General features: G+C 50.8%; 1 protein-coding gene across 1 annotated transcript; it reads right to left on the reverse strand.

Annotated features, from left to right (window-relative positions):
• Positions 1-245: 245 nt before the first annotated feature.
• Positions 246-16,477, reverse strand: LOC137147939 (C-type lectin domain family 4 member G-like). Its single transcript, XM_067540364.1, has 9 exons — positions 16,346-16,477; positions 13,750-13,875; positions 9,816-9,878; positions 8,170-8,232; positions 7,927-7,989; positions 7,023-7,112; positions 6,003-6,154; positions 3,852-3,958; positions 246-2,955 (listed from the first exon to the last, which is right to left on the reverse strand). The coding sequence occupies exons 1-9, from the start codon at positions 16,434-16,436 to the stop codon at positions 2,817-2,819; spliced, it is 894 nt and encodes a 297-aa protein (XP_067396465.1). The 5' UTR covers positions 16,437-16,477; the 3' UTR covers positions 246-2,816.
• Positions 16,478-17,246: the final 769 nt, after the last annotated feature.

Raw genomic sequence — 17,246 nt, forward strand, 5'->3', positions numbered from 1 at the left:
AGTCAACACTCCAGCTTCCACCAGCCAGGGTTACCACTCGCAGGACGACACCAATGCACTCCCAGCCCAGATTTTCTCCCAAAACGTGTGTTTTGCACTGTCCAGCCCTTTCCTGGACAGCTCCGATATTTTAAGTCTGTAAGGCAGCAATATCCAACAGTTTGCTACATTAAATGGAGTTACCCCAACAATTCCGTTTGAGTGCAACACTGGATTGGGTATGATTAAAGAATAAAACAAGTTCATGTAGCTACAAAGAGATCATTTTAAGGGAGTACACGTATAAAGCATTCGAGTCAGAAATGGTTACAAGAGAAATAACGTTAAAATGCTTTCTAATATCTAAAACTTTAACCAGACTTGGTTCAAGGTGAAATTCTTACCACGTGCTCCAAGGAATACAGCTGACCAAAGTTTAGGTCAGGCTCTCTCTCAAAGTCAGGTGGTTGCTTCGGCTTCTTAGTTGAAAGGAAAGGCTAGGGAGAAATACCTTGGGGTGTTTTGCCCCTCGCTTTTATAGTCCAGTCACCCTTTGGAATGCATTTTCCTGTGGGTTACGCCTCGATAAAGTTCATTCCTGCTGTCAGATTGGAGTCTCGTGGTGAAAGAGGTGCCATGTTGTTTGTGGACATGCTGATCGATCTGTTCCTGCCTACCAAAGAACGGCCACTTGACAAGTGATTGCCCATTAACTTTGAGGACACCCCTAGAGGCATCAGCTTGTCCTTTGTCTTTGAGAAACAGGTTTACCCACTCCCAGGACATGTCTGGTAATCACCTTTCAATCATAATTTCTGTTTATGTTCATACCTTTACATATAATGATGCTACACACATTTCCCCATGATATTATTGACCAGTGAATTATTACTTTTCAAATGGTACCTCACACGGCATATTTTGGCACACAGATTATTGCAGTAGTATGTAGGGAATGGGCACAGGGTGCATTCAGTCACACGAGTGCAGACACTTCTCTAGAAAGCATAAGGGAGGCCCTCCTCAGTAATGCCCCAGAGAGAGAAACCAGGGGAGGTTCTCTATAGAAAAGAGCAGGATATACAAGGCAGCCCAGTGGGAAAAACAGAAGTTGTGGGAGCCCTGCAAACAATTGTTTGTGCCAACAAAGCGACATGTGGGGTCAATGCCCACAATTGCTCTTTGCTGGCACTTGGGAACAGAGAGAAACGATGAAAGGCTTTACAAAATTCTATGGCCCAGTGTTCCAACTGAGATCAAGGAATATTGCAGGGCGTGTGACTTGTGTCAGAAATGGCAAAACTCTGTAGGACATCACAAGTGTTCCTCGCACCCACTACAAGTAATCAGAGACGGCTTTTTCAGGGTTGCCATGGAGCCATTGCACAGGATCCATTTGCCCATTGGACAATGGCCAGCACCAGCTGCTCAAGAAGATGTTGCAAGAAACCCTACAGCAGGCCCCCAAGGGATAACCTGTCCCTGAGTGAAATTTCCTCCAACCTACATCGTGTCCAGTGGTCAGGGCAGCTGACCCTGCTCTGACATCACCTGTGTGATCTTGTGCAAGTGACTTAGTCTCTCTGCCCCTCAGATTACCCATCTGTATGTAACCCATCTGCCAGACCAAGTCGGCAGCAGCAAGGGCCGGGTTCTATATCTAGGGGTCCCTGTCAATGACACCACACTTAACCAGCTCGAGCCCCCACCCCTCTGCCTTACGGAAGGGCCTGCTTTGTCTGTCTCAGTTTGGTTCTTGGGTGTTGTCGTTCTGGATTCTAAGAAATAAAGTGAACTTTCCAGGGAGGATTGTATGTTTTTATCAGACTCCTGTTCCTATGCCACGGCCACAACAAAACCCACCCAGATACCCATTCGTGCGGTATTTAGGGCACTCATCTGGGAGGTGGGAAATGTGGGCTCAATCTGAGCAGGGAGCTGCCTACCGGCCTGTTAATGATTTGGGGCTAAGCCCTGCCCCTTTTCCTCTTCACACCTGGCTAATTTACAAAATGAACCCCCTTTGATTTCTCACACTGCTGGTTTAGTTCTCTCCTTGAGCAGTGCACCACCGATGGCTAAGCTGAGATACAGTTAGTTTAAACCAAGCTGCAGGGGAAGAAAATTTGCCCTAAGCCAGAAAGCTGCTCGTGTTCTTTCCTATAGAGAAATTACCAGTTTTGTATCATTCTGATGGGATTGACTGGCAGCTTCTAAAATTTGGTTTCTCGTGCAGTAAGGAGCCTGTCTCCTTTACCCATAAGTGGTGCTAGGGGATTAATATAGCTCAAAGGCCAGCTGGGTTTTCCACCAAATAAATTGCTAGGTTGTGAAGGAGGCAGTTTGTCTAACAGTTAGAGCAGGGGCTGGAATTCAGGACACTGGGGCTCAATTCCCAGCTCTGGGAGTGGAATGGGGCCCAGGGCTTAAAGGCGGGGAAGTGGATCAGGATGCCTGGGTTCCATCCCTGGCTCTTGGAGGGGAGGGTTGTTTGGTGATTAGAGGAGGAGATGTCAGGACTCCTGTACCCAGCTGCGTGAGGGTTTGCACTGTAGTAAGAGCCCGGGACTGGGAGTGAGGACTCCTGGGTGCTAATTCAGTCTCTTCCACTGATTCACTGCTGTGATCTGGGTAAGTCTTTGTGCCTCAGTTTCCCCCTCTGTAGATAAGGGGTGATAGTACCTGGCCCCCATGAGCAGAAGGGGTGAGGTCTGGGAGGTCTAAAGCATTGAAGTTTGTAAAGACTGGCAGACGTAGCATTGAAGGGGCCCGAGGGAAGGGTTGCTTTCTGTGGTTATCAAGGTGCGCTGCCCGTCTTGTGCTGCTCCCACAGACAGTTAACAAATCCATTTCTTTTCACAGATCCAGCCGTCCCCGTTCATCGCACACGAAGCATCTTTCCACTTCCCGTCTCCACCCATATTCACGCAGTCCTCGCCACTGCCAGCATCGTTGGGCTCCCCTTGATTCCAGTTGCTGGGGATCAGAGAGAGCAGCAAACTCAGGCAGGCATTTGACAAGGAGCCCTGGTGAAACGCACACCCTGAAATCTCACATGAGCCCTCAGAATGAATGATCCTGCCTCACCCCTGAAGCAGTTTGAGGCTGATGGGTGCAGCGCACTAGGTAAGAGCTAAGTGCAATAATCTAGGGCCTGATTCATCTCTGTGTTACTCCAGTTTTAAACTGGTCTGGCTGCTATTAACTTCAATGGAATTTAGCCTGGTGTAAACCTGGGGTAATGCGATGATGAATCAGGGGCAATGTTATACAGAGATACGCGCAGTCTTACAAGTTCTGTTTCTTAGTGGGTGAGCACTGATCAGTCTTGGAAGACATGCTGCATTGGTAGTGCTGTGATACACGTTTTCATTGGGTGAGCTCCCCCTCCCTGCCTGAATCTCTCTCAGGAGACTCAGTTCTTGGGGTAGAGTTATTTCTTGGGAAGATTGGTATTTGGGCTGAGATTTCTGCAAGAGGGGGTTGACCTGTGTGCTGTTGGTGACACCTCTGTTCTAGGACTAGTGTCTGTAGTGTAAATAAACAAGTTACACTAAGAAAATACCCAAACTCCACTGATTTCTTCTCAAATGGAAAAACCACCTGTAAGACCCAGAAAACTGCTATTGCTCAGCTGCTGGTGACAATTGAAAGCTGAGCATCATCCACCATTTTGCTCTACCCCAATAGCTCTGGTTCCCTATTGGGAGACCCTGGACAGTTTAAAGAGCAGAGCAGATGGGAGATGAACCAAGAATGGCTGAGTGGGTGGAACTGCCCTATGACTCAATGGGTCTGAAGATTGGGATTGGCCAATTGAATCTGAGTCAACCCCCCTTCCCTCATGTACCAGTGAGCGGGATTGGGCTGACCTGTATGACACGGAACTGTCGTCGATCCATTTAAATGTCCCTTCCTTGTTAATGTCATTCAGGCCAATCCAGTAATTCTTGCCGTTAGAGTTCTTTGTCAAAAAATCCTGAGAAGAGAAAAATAATGGACTTCAGTAAAAAAATGGCCCAAATCTAAGACAACCCCGGTCCCAACTTCACACAGCCCAAATCCCTCTGGCCCTGTGTTGTTCCCCTAGTGCTGAGATGTGGCCCTGTGACAGAGTGGAGGGTGGTAAACCCCTCAGCTGCCTCTGTCACCCCTAACCCAGCAGGCTGGGCTGAGGCAGTGCAGGTCAGCTGAGCCAAGAACTGAAAAGGAGCCCGCAGCAGCTGTCTGAACTGATTAAGCTGAGCCAGAGCCCTGACTAATGAGGCAAAGGGGGAACAGCTGGCTACCTTGCCAGGGAGGGGACATCGGCCAGCTCAGGAAACCAGGAGTGGGAGGCATGGCCAAGCAGGGTGGGGGGAACTGTGAGTCAGTCTGCTGGCCGGCCAGGCAGGGCAAGCAATCCTGAGCCTCTGAGCCCCTAGAGTGCCTGTGGCAGGGACTGGGGAACTGACTGTGTGCACTGTAAAGAAATGAGCACGGGTGACTGCGACGCAGATGGCTGTGAGTCCTTTGTTAATGGGGGAACCAGGAGGGCCAGGAGGGCCCGGCCATGCGGCACGCTACAGGCCCATTGGGTTATTATTAGAATTATAGTAGCACATATAGGCAGCAACTGAGATCAAGGCCCTGTTGTGCCAGGTGCTACAAAGACCCCTAGTGAAAGACACTCCCTGCCCCAAAGAGCTTACAATTCAAACAGACAAAACCAAGTGTGAGAGGGGAAATTGAGGCAGTGATTTGCCCAAGAGCACACAGAAGGTCAGTGGCAGAGCAGGGAGTAGGACCCAGCTGTCCTGGCTTCCAGGATAGTTCCTGCACCACTAGACCAGGCTGGCTCCCCTCCCAAAGGCCCTGCTGAGGGAGCTGTGGCTCTGGATGGATGTGAAAGCACTGTGTGACATGGAGGCCAGTCAGGAAATATCAGGGAGCTCCCAGGTGATGCTGATCTCATGATTCCAGTGCTCCAACAGGTGCTGAGTCACCAAACCCTCCCCCCACCCCCATCACTCCTTACACCCAGAGGTCCCTCCGACTCCCACGTAGTTTCCCTTCCCAGACATCTGCTCTCTGCAGCTCTGACAGGCTGAATTGCCCGAGGGTCCTGCACAGCCGCCTGACTAGAGCTTGGGATGAATTGTGCCTTAACTCCTGGGAGTTACGGGAGTGGCCCCAGCCTGTGTTCTGGTAACTGGTTTGCTGCTAGATCCGGTGTCAATCACTGGTGTTCAAGTAGACGTAGCATCATCCCTGCAGGACTAGGACAATTCCTTGTGCACTGCAAATGGCTTCATAAGAAGGGCCATATGGGGCCAGCCCAATGGTCCATGTAGCCCAGTATCCTGTCTTGTGACAGTGGCAGTGCCAGGTGCTTCAGAGGGAATGAACAGAACAGGGCAATCATCGAATGATCCATTCCCAGCTGCTGTTAATCACAGGCTAGGGACATGCAGAGCAGAGGGTTGCTTCCCTAACCATGCTGGCTAATAGTGCTTGATGGACCCCTCCATGAACTTATCTAATTCTTTTAGGAACCCAGTTATACTTTTGGCCTTCACAACATCCCCTGGCAATGAGTTCCACAGGTTGACTGTGCATTGTGTGAAGAAGTACTTCCTTTGGTTTGTTTTAAACCGGCTGCCAAGTAATTTCATCAGGTGACCCCTGGTTCTTGTGTTGGGAAGAAGTAAATGGCATTTCCTTGTTTACTCTTTCCACACCGTTCATGATTTTATAGCCTCTATCATATCCCCCTTTAGTCGTCTCTTTTCCAAGGTGAAGAGTCCCAGTCTTTTTAATCTCTCCTCAGACAGAAGCTGTTCCATCCCCCTCATTGTTTTTTGTTGCCCTTCTTGTGCATAACTCTTTACACCAGTGTGTAACAATGTGTTTCCTGAGCATGGAGCAGAGAAACATCAGCCCCTATCCTGTTCCCAGGCATCTCTCTCATCCCAAGAGCCTCCCAGTGGCTGGGAAACCCCTTCCATGCCCTTTCCTGGCTGCAATCAGTGCACCTGACTTACCTGCTCTTGTTGGTTCTCAATAATAATCAGCTGGGCACCTTGGTCCTTGCAGGCCTGCTTGGCATAGGACCAGTATTGATGCACTGTGGAGAAATAGTAGCAGTTCCCTGCGTTCAGCAGCCAGCCGGCTGGACAAATGCTGCAGGCGGAGTCTGTAATGCAAGGCAGGCAGAGGTCACTCAGGCTCGACTGCACAGGACAATACTGTCTTCCTAGTGCCCTTTACCCAATGTCCTCAAAGCACTTAGCAAAGGTGGAGAGCTGTCCTCCTCAATTTACAGAGGGGGAAACTGAGGCACAAAGAGGCACAGAAGCTCACTCGAGATCAAGCTCCCAAGGTTTCAAGCTCTCAAAGCTCTCTCCCAAGCTCTCAAATTCCCAAGCTGGGAAAAGAACCCAGGAGTCCAGATTTCCCGTCTCACCTGCTCTAGCCACTTGGCCAGTGGTTTTCAACCCTCTTCATCTGCAGACCCCTAAAAACTTTCAAATGGCGGGCAGACCCCTTTGGAAATCTTAGGCACAGTCTGCGGACCAGAGGTTGAAAGCCACTGCACTAGACAATACCTGCGTTATAGTAGCTGGGAATAAAAGCCAGGAGCCCCAGCTCCCAGGCCCTTCTCCTTTAACCACTGAATCCCAGGCCACTCCCAGAGGTGTGACTAGAACCCAGGGGGCCTGAATTCCAGTCCCCGGCTCTAACTATTAGACAAAACTGATTCCTTCACAACGTAGCAGTTTATTCGGGGAAATCCCGGCAAGCACCCTGAACTATGTTAATCCATTATCACCTCTTGAGGGGAAAGGGAACAAGAATCCTAGCGGTGTCACGACCCAAGGTGTCACGACCCATGCCCCATTTGCTAGGGCAAACTGCCCTACACATATTAGGTATATTACAATAGTGCCCAAGTCATAGATTAGGCCACAGTTGTGCCAGGCGCTGTACAAACAGAACAGAAACATGGGCCTTGCTGTGACCAGCTGATAATCCAAGGAAGCAGAGGCTGGCATGTCTCTCACCGTTCCCCTTCTGTATAGCATCCAGAATCTTGTAGGCTTCAGCTCTGATGTCATCTCTGTCACTTTTCGCTTTGGCCAGACCCTCAGACACTGCAAACACAACACACCGTCACGTACAGGAATAGGGCCACATCCCTTTAAACAGTGTGCAAGCCTCGAGTGGCGCTCACTGTGTTCTGTGCTTTAGAAGCTGCCAGAACACAGCCAGAGCAGCAGGTGTGTGCAACGAGGCCTAGTGTGTCTGTGGGTGGGATTTGGGGCCTGGCTGTGACACTGAAATGGGGCTCCTTTCCCAGCACGGGAGGCACTGAGCTTGTTACACAGTCGGTCTGATACGGTCATTAGGGACTGGAGAGCCGGTCGGGATCACCAGCTGAACCTGAACCTTTCACAAGGGTCAAAATCATTCAGACAAAACCCTGCCCTCTCCCTCCCCAAACCTCAGGATGAGCCGTGCCCCGCCCCCCACCACTGCCCAGCCCCTTCCCCCCCCCCCACCAATTCCCTACCTCTGACTTCCCAGCTAGTTACACCCAGGCCTTCTTCTGTGCAGCCCTTGAATCTACCTGCCTCAACAAGTCACCATCCCCAGCTCCCCTCCCCTGTTTGCCCCAAGTCACTCTAAGGTGAAAGAAACAGCCAGATCCTGCTCTGTAGCAGCCCAGCACATGCAACTCCCTGAAGGTCAGAGGCTCTTGTACTCCCACAGTGATCCGGAATGCACTTGGGGTGAGAATCCCCACCGATGAAGGGTTAACGGCTAGAGGGCGAGGATCCCAAATCACCATGGGAACCTGGTACTGGGATTCTCCACCCCCCTCTCTGCTTCTTTCTGCTATTCCCCCACTCCTCCGACTTCCTCTGCCTGAGCCCTGTCTCCTCCCTTCTCCTGCCCACCACTCACCTTCCACTTTCAGCGTGGCCTGGTCTGACTGCAGCCTCTTCAGGTCTGTGGACAGCTCTGCCCCTGTGACACAAACAGAGCCCATCACACTGCTGGGAGGGACTCAGGGCTCAGCGGGAACAGGGCGGTTGCCAGGGGACGGGGATGTTGGGTGGAGCTTGTGAGGAGGAGTGAGCTGACTGGGTGCAGGGGGCTCACACAGGGGATGCTGGGCTGTGCATCCGTGAGGGCGCTGGTACGTACCAGTGCTGCGCATGGTGGACTGGTTGAAGTGAAGCAGCTCCAGTTGCTTTGCTGTCTCGGCGCCTGGAAGAGACAGAGATTGGTGAGCTGGGAGCTACCCCTCACCTCATCTCCCGGGGCGGGGCTGTGGTCCCTACAGAGCGGGTCTGCCAAGTACTGGCATCTCCCGGGGCTGGTTTCCTTCCTAGGAAGAGGCTGCAAGGGTGGATTTGCTTTCACCCCCATGCCATGATGGTCCATGAGGCGCTGAGATGCAAAGTGACTTGCCCCAGGCCAGGCAGTGAGAGAAGATTAGAACTTGGGGCCCCTTGACTCCCTGCCTTGTGTTCATTCCTTCAGACCCCACAGCCAGCTGCCAGCCCTGCCTGGGGAGAGCTAGTTAACGAGTTCAGGTAGGGCCCATCCAGACTAGGGAAATTTGTACTAGTGCCACTAAGACTGGTGCAAATCCCTCGTGCAGACACATGGCACAAGGCTCGCACAGGTTACCAGGGTCAGGCCCACTGGTGAGAGTCCTACTTTGCACCATCCCAGCATGTCTATATTAGTGGTTTGCATCGTCATTTACCCATCAGGACAAGGTCTTTAGAGAAAGGACAAGTTCTGCATCACCTGGAATCACGTCTCTTCCTACAAGCTCCATGCCGGCTCGACCACCAGAGATGGGCTGGATGTAGGAACTCTGGGTGGGATTCTCTGGCCTGTGCTATGCAGGAGGTCCCCTTCTGGCCTTAACATCTATGAGGGACAATGGGGCCAATTTCCCTAATGCAGACAGTACTTTAGCTAGTTAGACAGAGCCTCATCCACTGAAGACAATGGAAGCCTTTCAATTGGTTCAGTAGGCTTTGGCTCAAACCGTTAGTTAATAGGAGCACAACAGAAAAGATGGAAGCTTTGGCACCTCTTGTTTCTCTCTGCCTGTCTGTCTGTCTGCACCTTTCGTCCCATGTCTCACACTTAGAATGGAAGCTCTTTGGGGCAGGAACTGGCTTTTTGTGATGTGTTTGTACAGCACCTAGCACAGCAGGGTCCTGGTCCATGAGTGGGCTCCTGGATGCTACCATAATACACCTAATAGATAAGAGCGTTAGGCTGGAGGGTGCTAACAGCACCCACCTTCAGGTCAGTCTGGGATCCAGAGACATTCACAGCCCATTTGAGCCAATGGGCACCAAGTGCCCACATTCAGACAACTGGAGGAGCAATCAAGTTTCCTTATGTAATGAAACAGCTGCAGACAATGGCGACCACCCCAGGCACCAGGCAGGAAAGAGCCGTGTGGGCTCAGGAAGTCCCTGGTTGCAGACCCAGGCGCTGGGAGTAACCTGTGCGTGAGGGCAGCTGAAGGAGATGTGAACAGGACCCTGGAAGGAAGCAGAGATGGTGTTTCTTGAGCACAATGCCCGCTGGAGAGGCAGATGGAGGATTTCCAAGAGAGGGAACAGCCTGTGGATTTTTGTTCCTCTGTGTTCATGACAGATGTTGTATCTAAATCTCACTGAGAATAGACCTGCCTGGGAGCAGCAATTGCTTCCCCTCCTCCCCCTAGGACTAAACCTGGCAATGCCTCAAATTTTGGTTTCTGCCCAAGGGGCAACAGTAACACCAATACATGGACACTCAGGAATAAGCTGGATTGTTACCGTTGCCTTTCAGGATGGATTGACCAGTCCGCATCTGCTCCAGCTCCTTGGACATCTCTGAGTCTAGAAAGAAGGACAGACACCAGTGTTATATGGTTTTCAGGGGGTGCAACAGAGTGGCACCCACCACTCGCAAGCACCCCCTGAACCAGTGTGTGCCTGCACTCTCTTAGTCTGTGGTGACCCCTGTCAGTGTTGTCTCAGGTGGGTTTTCAACAACTCAGCCCTCCAATCGAGTCTCTCATATGGACTGTATGTGAAATAAACTAGACCCCTTCTGGGATACACAGTCTAACATGGGCCTATTCCAGTACCCCTCCATTAGTATCTCTGTACCTGTCCCTGGGCTCAGTCTTTAAATAGTCCTAGCACTGGTATGGGGCCATACCCCACGGGCTTCCTCCCTGTCTTTGCCCGCTCTGGGCCTTTCTGGTCCCAGCTCTTCATCTGGGCCACTAAACCACCTGCCTCCCTCCAAGGGTATTTCACAGTTCACTACTCCAGGTCTCAGCCCAGGGACCCTATGAATAGCAGCCATGTGCCACTGTGTCCCTTTAAATAGTCACTATGCTGCTACCAGTCACTGGGCCACTTCCCTACAGCACCTTCCTGAACACTTCTTCTTTGCCATAGGACCGAAATCTTTTGCTCAGCCAGCTTTCACCCCCCTCTAGCTCCAGGTAGCAACTGACTGACTCTAGGGACCCTGCAGCTTCTTTTATATGGCCCTCCTGTGCCCTGATTGGCTGCTCCCTGCGGCCTCTCTGATTGGCTTCTTTCCCCCACAGCCACTCTCAGCTGCTTGGAGGACTTCTCTACTGCTCCTTTCTGGGACAGGGTGTAGTAGGACCCTGAGGCCTCCAGCAGGGGGCATCTGGGCCTCATACACCCTGTCACAGGAGTAAATTTTCAATTTGGATTCACAGCGTAGAGAGAAATGCTGCATTTCTTCTTTCCAACTTCCCCCTGCTGGCTTGTGACTGGTGGAGATAATCTCCGAGTGCGGGATCCACAAAGGGGTTTAGATGTTACAAGGCTGAACATCACAGGGCCTAGAAAGTCCCAGGAACACCACTGTGATCCACAAAGCACAGTTATGTACCCAGGCTCCTATACGATGAATGGGGAGAGACACATCAGAGAGTGCAATCCAGAAAACCCAGCACGCTCAGTGAGGAGCTGCATAAGCTAGCCAATGGAAGACACTTATGAGCCCCTTTCTCAGAGCTAGGTGTCCTAGTCCAGGCTGCAGGAATGGGAAGTATCTAGCTCGCTAGTGATCCATGAACAGGAACCCCGCTCCTGGCTTGGGTGCCTACATAATGTCTTGCAGGAATGAGTCAGGTCCCTGCCTCATTCTACACAATATGCAGGGGAGGAGGTAGGGCTGCTCACCTTATAACTTTTAGCCCAATGATTAGAGCTCTCACCTGGGAGGTGGGAAATCCAGATTCAATTCCCTCCTCCCTGGCAGAGAGGGAGAACAGATTTGAACAGGGGCATCTCCTGGATCATGCACCTTGGGCAAGATAGATGATCAAATGCCTGTCTTCCTCTGCTTCATGAATGACCCTGGGGCTTAGGTGAGAGACAGGTGTCTGGATGCCTAGAGGGAGGCAGGGGAATTCCCAGGGAATTACAGACCTGTTATCTTAACGTCTGACCCAGAAAGATAATGGAGCAAATAATTACTCAATCAATTTGCAAATATCTAGAAGATAATAAGGTAATAAGTAACAGTCAGCATGGATTTGTCAAGAACAAATCATGTCAAATCAACCTGATAGCTTTCTTTGACAGGGTAACAAGTCTTATGGCTGGGGGGAAGCGGTGGATGCGGTATACCTTGACTTTAGTAAGGCTTTTGATACTATCCCGCATGATCTTCTCATAAACAAACTAAGGAAATACAACCTAGCTGGAGCTACTATAAGGTGGGGGCAAAACTGGTTGGAAATCCGTTCCCAGAGAGTAGTTATCAATGGTTCACAGTCAAGCTGGAAGGGCAGAACGAGTGGGATCCCGCAGAGATCAGTTCTGGATCCGGTTCTGTTCAATATTTTCATCAATGATTTAGATAATGGCACAGAGAGCACACTTCTTAAGTTTGCGGACAATACCAGGCTGGGAGGGGTTGCAAGTGCTTTGGAGGATAGGATTATAATTCAGAATGATCTGGACAAACTGGAGAATTGGTCTGAGGTAGACAGGGTGAAATTCAATGAGGACAAATGCAGAGTGCTCCACTTCGGAAGGAACAATCAGTTGCACGCGTACAGAATGGGCAATGACTGCCCAGGAAGGAGTACGGTGGAAAGGGATCTGGGGGTCACAGTGGATCACAAGTTAAATATGAGTCAACCATGTAATGCTGTTGCAAAAAAAACTAACACGATTCTGGGCTGTATTAGCAGGAGTGTTGTAAGCAAGACACGAGTAATAATTCTTCTGCTCTACGTCGCCCTGATTAGGCCTCAGCTGGTGGATTGTGTCCAGTTCAGGGCACCATATTTCAGGAAAGATGGGGACAAATTGGAGAAAGTCCAGAGAAGAGCAACAAAAATGATTCAAGGTCTAGAAAACATGATCTGTGAGGCAAGACTGAAAGAACTGGGTTTGTTTAGCCTGGAGAAGAGAAGACTGGGAGGGGACATGATAACAGCTTCCAAATACATAAAAGGTTGTTACAAGGAGGAGGGAGAAAAATTGTTCTTCTTAACCTCTGAGGACAGGACAAGAAGCAATGGGCTTAAACTGCAGCAAGGAGGTTTAGGTTGGACATCAGGAAAAACTTCCTGCCTGTCAGGGTGGTTAATCACTGGAATAAATTGCCTAAGGAGGTTGTGGAATCTCCATCATTGGAGATTTTTAAGAGCAGGTTAGACAAACACCTGTCAGGGATGGTCTAGATATTACTTAGTCCTGCCATGAGCGCAGTGGTCTGGACTAGATAACCTCTCGAGGTCCCTTCCAGCCCTATGATTCTATGCCCAAAGGCAAAAACTTAGGTGCCAAGTGAATTTAGGCGCCTACAGCACTCAGCAAGAGTGGGAGACTTAGGTGCCTAAATCGGGGTTTTGGTGTCTAATCAGCTTTGTGGATTCCACCTAGAGTCCCTCTGAATGACCTTTGCCCTTGCTTTGAATGACCTCTGCCCTTGCTTTGAATGACCTCTGCCCTTGCACAAACTGGCCAATCACAGATGTTTTAAAAAATCACAAGATTGGCTTAAAAATCATGAGATTTGTGAAAAATAATAGATTTTCATTTCCTTTTCTTTGCCTCCTGGTTTCTAAGCCATTATGCCACTTTCTCAAGCTTTTCTCTTCAACTAGAAACCGCCTCAGTATTTTTAAATGAAAGCTCAGAGTCTCACCTAATCACATGACTCCTGGAGCTGGGGCTTGAATTCATACACAACTTAAAGTTGGCAACGCTGTGTGTAATGGCACCCGCCAAGGCTCCTCAGCAGGATGCGAATCCCTGCCCTCTACAACAAAGACCTCTTGAGCTAAAGGAGCAACTCTGTTAGCTGGCAGGAGTAGTTAGGCCGTAATCCTGTGTGGAGCAGCTGCTAGAGGGGCCCCAACACACACTACACTCACTTACTGCACATGGGAATACATGCAAGAATCAAACACCAGCGTGTCCCTGCTCACAATGTGGCCTGGGAAGGGGCCCCACAGCTGTGAAATGGAGAGCAGGTGGCCTGACTTACAATTCGCAACACTACGGCACGGTGTGGGGGACTATACCCCTTTCCATACAGCATCTGATGCTGCCCATTGACAGAGAGAGGGGACCGGGCTGGCAGGGACCGATGGCCTGAAATCCTGGCCTTGCTGAAGCCAATGAGAGTTTGGCCATTGACTTAATGGCATTAGGATTTCACCCCCCATCTTTTCCACCAGGCCCATTCTTATGGGATACTCACACTTTGCAGTCACCACGGCGAGGAGGACGGCCCACAACACGAACGACACGGCGTGCACGGCATAGAGGGTTAATACGGACTTTGTCTCCCCATTCTGGCCCCTAGCAACATGCTCCAAGGAACTCCCTGGAAGGCAGCAGCAGAGACAGCTTAGGTTAGAGCATGAGTCCCTACCCTACAGAGAACCAGTGCTGGGGGGAAGGAGGAGAGCTCGGAGCCGCACGGGGGAAGGCACTAGAGGAATTCAGAATTCACTATTATTATAATTCTTGAACAAATAGTGATGGACGTGCCTCTGGTGCCAGGAATCTCTGTGCAGCACGGGGCATGTAGGGGAATTCCCACCAAGAGGCTGGGAAACCAAGTTAGAATGTTGATGTCCATCCATCCGTCCACACAGGTTTCGGCTGAGCCTAAGGCCCCAGCAGTAAGAGAACCCCATTTCCTGGGCATCCCTCTGTTTTCCCAAGGATCCTTTGAGGAGCGGGGCCGTGAGATTCACGTGATGCTCTGATGATTCTCTGGTGTTTCAGCCCTCCACCCCTGCCCTTTTCCTCTCTCTGCAGGATACAGCTCCACGGCTGGGACCCCTGCTTACATCCCCCCCCCATCCTCTGTTCAATCTGTGCTCCCCTCTTGATGGTTGCCCCTCCCTGTCCCCAGCCTAGGGTGACCAGATAGCAAATGTGAAAAATCGGGACGGGGGTGGAGGGTAATAGGTGCCTATATAAGAAAAAACCCCGAATATCGGAACTGTCTTTATAAAATCAGGACCTCTGATCACCCTAGCCCAGTCCTGGCCTCCCCTCCTGGTGCGCTACATTCCCCCATGCACTGTCCCCCACCATTCCTCCCTATCTTGCTGCAGACTTGTGCGCCATGAAGCCTCCCCAATGGAAAGGCTGCCCCCGGCTGTATGCTGCTCTGTCCCCTCCACTGTCGCCTCCTCCAGACAGGGCCCAGCCATTGGTTCAGAGCATTTCTCCTTGCACAGTGCCCCACACTCACCAGCCAGACCTCCCTTCCCCCCATAATCCCAGCCCACTGTGCTGCTGTCAGCAGGGGGGCTGGGGAGGGAAAAGAAACAGCTGTATCTCCAACCCCCGCATCTCACATCAGCCTCCCCTCTCCCCCCCCACACACACACACACACACCCCTTCCCTTCCCAGGAATGAAAATAAAAAAGAGGAAGAAAAGAAGCACAAATCTGCTGTCAGTGCAGAACTGTAAGTTCCTATTGCACAACCAGCGGCATCCCATCTGACCAGCAGGATTCTGGATCTGAAATGTTCTCTATCGCTTCCACCACTGGGCCTGGGACGGACATCGGGGCCCAGGCTCCTCATCGCACAATCTGAAATTGTGTGTAACAGGCTCCACTGCCCGGCAACTCGCACACCGTTGACACTAGTCCTGAGTGCAGTATGGGTGCAAAATCTATTTATCTATTCATAGAATCAGAGAATCACAGAAGATTAGAGTTGGAAGGGACCTCAAGAGGTCGTCTAGTCCAAACCCCTGCTCAGAGCAGGACCAACCTCAGCTAAATCATCCCAGCCAGGGCTTTGTCAAGCTGCACCTTAAAAACCTCTAAAGATGGAGATTCCACCACCTCCCTAGGTAACCCATTCCAGTGCTTCACCACCCTCCGAGGGAAAAACGTTTTCCTAATGGCCAACCTAGACCTTCCCCACTGCAACTTGAGACCATTGCTCCTTGTTCTGTCATCTACTACCACTGAGAACAGCCTAGCTCCATCCTCCCTGGAATCCTTTTTCAGGTAGTTAAAGGCTGCTGTCAAATCCCCCCTCACTCTTCTCATCTGCAGACTAAACAAGCCTAGTTCCCTCAGCCTCTCCTCATAAGTCTTGTGCTCCAGCCCCTTAACAATATTTGTTGCCCTCCTCTGGACTCTCTCCAACTTGTCCACATCCTTTTTGTAGTGGGGGGCCCAAAACTGGACACAATATTCTAAATGCGGCCTCACCAATGCCGAATGGAGGGGAATAATCACTGCCCTCCATCTGCTGGCAATGCTCCTCCTAATGCAGCCCAATATGCTATTAGCCTTCTTGGCAATAAGGGCACACTGCTGACTCATATCCAGCTTTTTATCCACTGTTACCCCCAGGTCCTTTTCTGCAGAACTGCTGCCCAGCTCATCAGTCCCCAGTCTATAGCTGTGCATTCAATCCCATAAACACCATCACCAGCCTTTCTATCTATCTACCCTCATACAGCACCCCTCCATCCCCATACACCCACTCTCTCTCTTGCTCCCTCTCCTTTTAAACCCCTCACTGCCAGAGTATCCAAGTGCCAGACAAACGCTGGACAAAACGCTGCTGAGTCAAGCCTGGAATTCTCGGCCGGGCTCTATCCAGCCCCTCCTCCACCTTCCACAGCAGAGACCTGCCTTCAGGTCCGACTGTGCAGCTCCAGAAGCAGGGCCTGATCCTGCATACCTCGCTGACACCACACCCCATCGGCTTCCCTGGGGTGTGAGGTCTTCAGGGTCAGGGCCTGTGGCTAAGGAGTGAGCCGATTAGTAGGAAATGATCGCGCATTCTCCCACGAATGCAGCCCAGGGGTTACCTGCTCTCCCAGATGTCATTTCTGCTTCCTGTTCCTTGAGTGGTTCTTGGTCTAACTCTTCACACTTTCTGTAGATGCTGCCCGAAGCCATTTCTCTCAGCCTCGCCCCACCTCAACTGCTCCGACGGTTTTATGCCAGCTGAGACTCTGCGCAGCTTTCCTGGAGGAGGAAACGCATGTACCAGTCACCCTTCCTCTCTTCAGAGCTGCAGAGATCTGTGTCCCTTTCACTTCTCTCTCAGCTGCTGAGCACCCTCATACAATCAGTGTCCCTGGCGCGTCTGAAAAATAATAGCTCCACACACCCAGTGGGGCATCGGGAAGGGGAGGATATTAAATTCCTTCAGAGGGAAAGTTCAACCTCTGCCCAATGAGCTGCTTGTACTCAAGATCCCTGCTGCTATTAGAAATCAGTCTATCCATCCATCCAGCATCCACACATATCTATCCCCATATACACCCATCCATCCTCATACACATCCATCCGCCCATCCATCCCCAGTCACAACTACCCATCCATCCATCCACCATACACACACACATCCATTCCCAGACACATCCACCCATAAGAACATAAGAACGGCCATACTGGATCAGACCAATGGTTCATCTGGCCCAGTGTCCTGTCTTCTGACAGTGGCCAATGCCAGGTGCTTCAGAGGGAATGAATAGAACAGGTAAGCATCAAGTGACCCATCCCACCAGCCATTCCCAGCATCTGGCAAACAGCGATCCCTGCCTACCTGGCTCATAGCCATCGTTGAACCTATCCTTCGTGAATTTATCTAGTTCTTTTCTGAACCCCATTTTAGTTTTAGCCTTCACAACATCCTCTGGCAAGGAGTTCCACAAGTTGACTGTGCTTTGTATGAAGAAATACTTCCTTCTGTTCATTTTAAAT

The sequence above is a fragment of the Emydura macquarii genome, unplaced genomic scaffold (genome assembly GCF_026122565.2).
Source record: "Emydura macquarii macquarii isolate MOO-44397 ecotype Brisbane River unplaced genomic scaffold, CSIRO-AGI_Emac_v2 contig_581, whole genome shotgun sequence".
NCBI lineage: Eukaryota > Metazoa > Chordata > Testudines > Chelidae > Emydura > Emydura macquarii.

Bases quoted from the DNA above. Each gene is read 5' to 3' on its own strand.
- LOC137147939 (XM_067540364.1), bottom strand. From the start codon at position 16,436: ATGGCTTCGGGCAGCATCTACAGAAAGTGTGAAGAGTTAGACCAAGAA. The intron at 7,990-8,169 runs GTACGTACCAGC...TTTGTGTCACAG, and splicing joins GTCCACCATGCGCAGCACTG to GGGCAGAGCTGTCCACAGAC. The intron at 7,113-7,926 runs GTGAGTGGTGGG...TTGTGTTTGCAG, and splicing joins GGCCACGCTGAAAGTGGAAG to TGTCTGAGGGTCTGGCCAAA.